General features: G+C 37.7%; 1 protein-coding gene across 1 annotated transcript in view; it reads right to left on the reverse strand.

Annotated features, from left to right (window-relative positions):
- Positions 1-1,692: 1,692 nt before the first annotated feature.
- The window catches only part of grap2a (GRB2 related adaptor protein 2a), a 16,204-nt gene continuing 13,251 nt past the window's right edge, over positions 1,693-4,645 (reverse strand). Inside the window, exons 6-8 of the mRNA XM_035655710.1 lie at positions 3,710-3,799; positions 3,385-3,501; positions 1,693-2,367 (exon numbers count right to left, since the gene is read on the reverse strand). Coding sequence (XP_035511603.1) covers positions 2,185-2,367; positions 3,385-3,501; positions 3,710-3,799 — 390 coding nt within the window. The 3' untranslated portion in view covers positions 1,693-2,184. The remainder of the gene's footprint in view (positions 2,368-3,384; positions 3,502-3,709; positions 3,800-4,645) is intronic.

Genomic DNA, 4,645 nt, shown 5'->3' on the forward strand with positions numbered 1-4,645 from the left:
AAATCCTGCTTTTACATTCTAATGATATCAGATATAAAAGTGTAACAATGTTTAATTTTAATACTTTAAGTACAATTTGCTGATAATACTTACTTAATACTTTTACTTAGGGAGGAGTTTGACTTGTACTGGAGTATTTTTACATCATTAAACTGGTACTTTTCTCTGGGAAACGTCAAATTAAAACTGAATGCAAAGTAAAAACACTGAATCAATAATAAAAAGAAAACATTTGACAGCCTCTACTTTCCCTTTTTGTACTGTTTTTGTCCTCCGCCTGTACAATATGTGCACAACTACTGCATCCACCTTCTGTGCTCAAGTCACATGTAAACCTGATTTTGTCTCTCTCTCATTTTAACTCCTCATTAAACTGCAGCCAATTTAAATTTAACATTATTTTTTGTAAAAAATTGTACATTTTTATGGTGCGTTCAGGTGCTTCTCGGCAGCTTGTAAAGATGAAAAGTCCCCTGTGACCACATTGCGAGGTATGTGTGGCTCAGGAGATTCTGACAGTCGGTGTTTTGATCCTTGACTCCTCCTGTTCACATGTTTAAGTGTCGCTTAGTGAGAGACTGAACCCGCTGCCATCGATGTAAATGCGTGCGTGGGCACATGAAAGGCACTTTGCTATAAAAGCACCATATAATCAAAGTCCATTTACCATAAATCAACCATCAATCACTTTCAGCCAGGGTAGGTAGGTAATGACGGGTTTCACACAGATATACTGATACATTTATGATTATTTAACCCGCCATTTTCCTGTTGTCCAACATGCCATTAAGAGAAACACTGTAAACTAAAGTCTCAGGACTTTGAATTAATGTCATGTTTTCCTATTTGTCTTTTTGTAAACTACAGTAATCCTGCCAGTAAAAACGGCTTCCCACCTTCGTCTTGTGCTCATTATAAAAAGTTTTTAGGACTTAAAAAACACTAAATATTGTCCCCTAATGTTCTAAAACCTCACAATGAAACAGTAATTACAATATGTCGAGAAAAAAGATTGAAATATGTTGAGATAAATTGGTTATAAACACTAATTTACTGATACCCAGTATACAGATGTGTTTGATTCAGACATATTAAAAGAGTAAAAGGTCTCACTGTGGCTGCATATGTTTAGATTTTTGTTAGATTTTTACAAAAGTTAAAATATTTTATTCCTCCTTTTGCTGTGGACCCTCTATAACCCACTCAAGGACCCCCATTGGTCCCCGGACCACAGTTTGAAAAGCCATCAACTGCATTTGTTCAAAGGCCAGAACACACTGGTTCAGAGCCGGACAGACTAATTAGTTAATTATTGTTTAATATTTTCACTTTATACAAAATGAATGCGATGAATGTTATTTTTATGAATTATTATAATATAATAATATTAAATAAAACTAAATGTTCCTTACTTGTGGTTTTTATTTTGGCAGAACTTAACTTCAGGGTCCCTAAAAATATCAAAATAAAAGAATCTAATGTAGGAAGAAAAAAGGATTCCACTTCATTTTGATAGTCCAGGGTATTTTTATGAATTGTCGCACATACTTTATTTTATATATAGATTATATATAGATAATGTGTTAAACATCTACAGACAAAGCAAATGTTACAAATACTCTATAAACTGTAGATGGATGATCCAAATTAGGTGTTATAATAAAAGCCAGAATTAGATTTAAACATCAAATCTGTGATAAAACATTTTTATTTCCAAGTCAATGAGCAGCGAGGAAGTTACACGTCTATTTTAAGCACTTTGAAATCTACTGAATTTTTCATACAAAAAGGTTTTTGTGGTATAAAATGTGTCTACATTTACACAAACATGAGCAGAAACAGTCGATTCATCAGCAGACCAGCCAACCAGCGTTATGCAAATAAATACCTGCTGTAACTACAATAATAAGACATTCCTCGGTGCCATCTGCAGCTGCTCCTGAGTCCTTTTTCAATAAAACCTGAACCAGCACCGCACTGAGTGGCAGCATATATGTGATTTTAATATAACTGACTCAGTCCTTTGGGCACCAGCGCCTTGATGAAGCGCCGAAGTGCGGTGCAGAGATTACATGAGTCACTGACTGCTCAGAGTTTATGTTCAGAAACACAAATTCAGAGCCGCTGCACCTGCAGAGCGAGTCTGTGAAAGTGTGCAGAGTAAGTGCGTCGCCCGGGGATTTCTCACAGCAGTAACGTGTAGTTGGCAGGAAACAGCCCGCTTTTCCCCCGCAGCTTCCCTTTCCACCATGACGCGTCAGAGCGATCCAACACCTCGATGACGTCCCCGACGCAGAAACCGAGTTCGTCGTCTTCCTCCGCGGTGAAGTCATAGAGCGCCTTCACCTGCACCGAGGACTGCGCCCTCTGTGGGAGAGCAGAGGGAAACCAACTTACTCAAATCAACTCAATGCAAACACTTTAGTTTAATAATAAGTGACACTGCTGTTAAAGGGTAACTTATTAAAGAGGTACTGCACCCTGAAAGGTGTTTTTAGAGCTGTAAACTACATTAATACAATCAATGCTGGTGTTCAAATTTAAGAAAATCTGCATTTTGTGGGTTAAAAAATGTCTCAACTCGCCCTCGACTGTTTTAAATTACCCTGAGCCTTGTAAGCCTCAATGCTTGGGACTAATTTACCTCGTGACATTTATATAAGAAAAAGTGTTAACGCTCTCTAACCAGCCTCCGCCTCGGGTGGGAGTCTGTGAAACCGCTGCACTCATTTTTAAATGTATACTGATGGAGATGCATCATTCACAGGAGTTACTGGTCTTTGCTAACCCTCCACTTTGTATTCTTATATTCTAGCACAGTTATTTAGACGCTGTGGAAACACCAACGGACTGCAGTGTTGATTGCACGCACACACACCGGTGAGTTACTCTCTGAGCTGTTAGCTTAGCTATAACACCGGTAGCACACAGAAACCTTACAAATGGTCATGAATGTGCTTCTAGTGACTCTAACATCTCCAGCGTGTTCTGATTATACGTCAAATATCTTTGTATTTAGGACTGTTGAAGTAATTTGATGATGCCACTTTGGGTTCTAGATTTTTTACAGATTAATTGATTATTGAAAAAACAATCATGTGTTGGACTTCAGCCAACATCATAGCACATGTGTGTTGTAGCTCAGTGGTTTTCAAACTTTTTCATGTCACCCCTAAACTGACAATTAGACCACAGACCCCCATTTTAGAGAAATTTTGTCCCAGGGTCCCCCATCTGATTTGAGATGTTTTATTACAGAAGGTGTATGAAACCAAAACGTTCTGTTTTTTATAGGTAGAATTATAGTGACAATCAATTAGACCCCCTGGAAACCCTCTAAAAGACCCGTTGTAGCTCTTAGAGGAGGCAGGACAGCAGGCTGACCTGAGGGAGGGGCATGGTCTCAGACGTGCGACGGGGAGGATAAGCAGAGCTGATGGGGCTGCTTCTTCCCGTGTGACCGATGGTGTGAGCTCTCTCCTCCAGACCGGCTCTCTTGGCCTGGAAAAGAAGGAAAAACTTCCAACATCTGTATTTAAACTTATTTAAAAAAATAAAAACACTGTGGCAATATCTGCTTTTATATCAAAAAAGATATTTATATAAAGTCAATTCAAATGAACACATTAAGGTGGTGCTGATGATGGGTTACTTGAGTTCATCTGACAGGACTGTGGGGTACAGGGTGTGTGCGTGTGTGTGTATGTACCAGCTGGTTGTGCGGCTGGTCTGAAGCTCTGCGTGGTGAAGGAACTGCTGCAGCTGCGCTACGTTGTTCAGGCAAACTTCCCCTCTTCACCTACGAGACGTAAACACACAGGAAGTAGATAAGAGCTCGCTGTGACATCAAAGTACGTTCATCAGCAACCTCAGTAGAGCAGTTTCTATTTATATGTTCATAAATCAAACGTGAACGCCCTGTTGACTATAAACCAGAAAGATTTTTTACAAGAAGATTCACGTAAACGTAACCAAAATAAATCAACTTCAAGGGAAAACTGCATTTTAGAAAATGTATTTTGTTCCACGAGTTGCACCACAAGTAGGTTGGAGCTTCTCATCTAACTTCCTGTATGACAGTAAACAGTATATTTACCAACATACCTGAGTTTACCTTTAACTTCCTAGAAATAAATACACTGAAACTGAGAAAACAGCAACAATTTTGGAAAATGATTAATTGTTTAGGTTATTAAAAAAATAACATTATTATTAATTATTATCTGGTCACAGCTTCTAAAGCAGCTTTTCTCTGTTTTAAATGTAATAACTTTTGGGTCATTACAGTAGTTTGTTTGATTAATTAGTCAAATATATAAACAGTAAATTATTTAATGCTAAAGAAAATGAACAAATCAAATCAGACTATATTGAATACAAAGAGTATTGATGATTATATCAAAATAACAACCTTCAGTTGCATAATAATAATTTAAACGTACTACAAGGAGTTTTTAACTGAAACAGTCTCAGTTTAATAGTGAAGCCTTTATATGAACAACACAAACAAACCATCAGTGAGAAGTTCTGCTGTTTCTATATTGTTATTAATGCCTGAAACCAGTTAATAAACCAAGGCTGTGGAAATATTACCACTTTTGTCCACAGGGGTCACCAGAATCAACAAAAAATGAAAGCTCCTTGT

Source organism: Morone saxatilis, unplaced genomic scaffold, assembly GCF_004916995.1.
Source record: "Morone saxatilis isolate NCDOM2014 unplaced genomic scaffold, NCSU_SB_2.0 Contig14, whole genome shotgun sequence".
Lineage (NCBI taxonomy): Eukaryota > Metazoa > Chordata > Actinopteri > Moronidae > Morone > Morone saxatilis.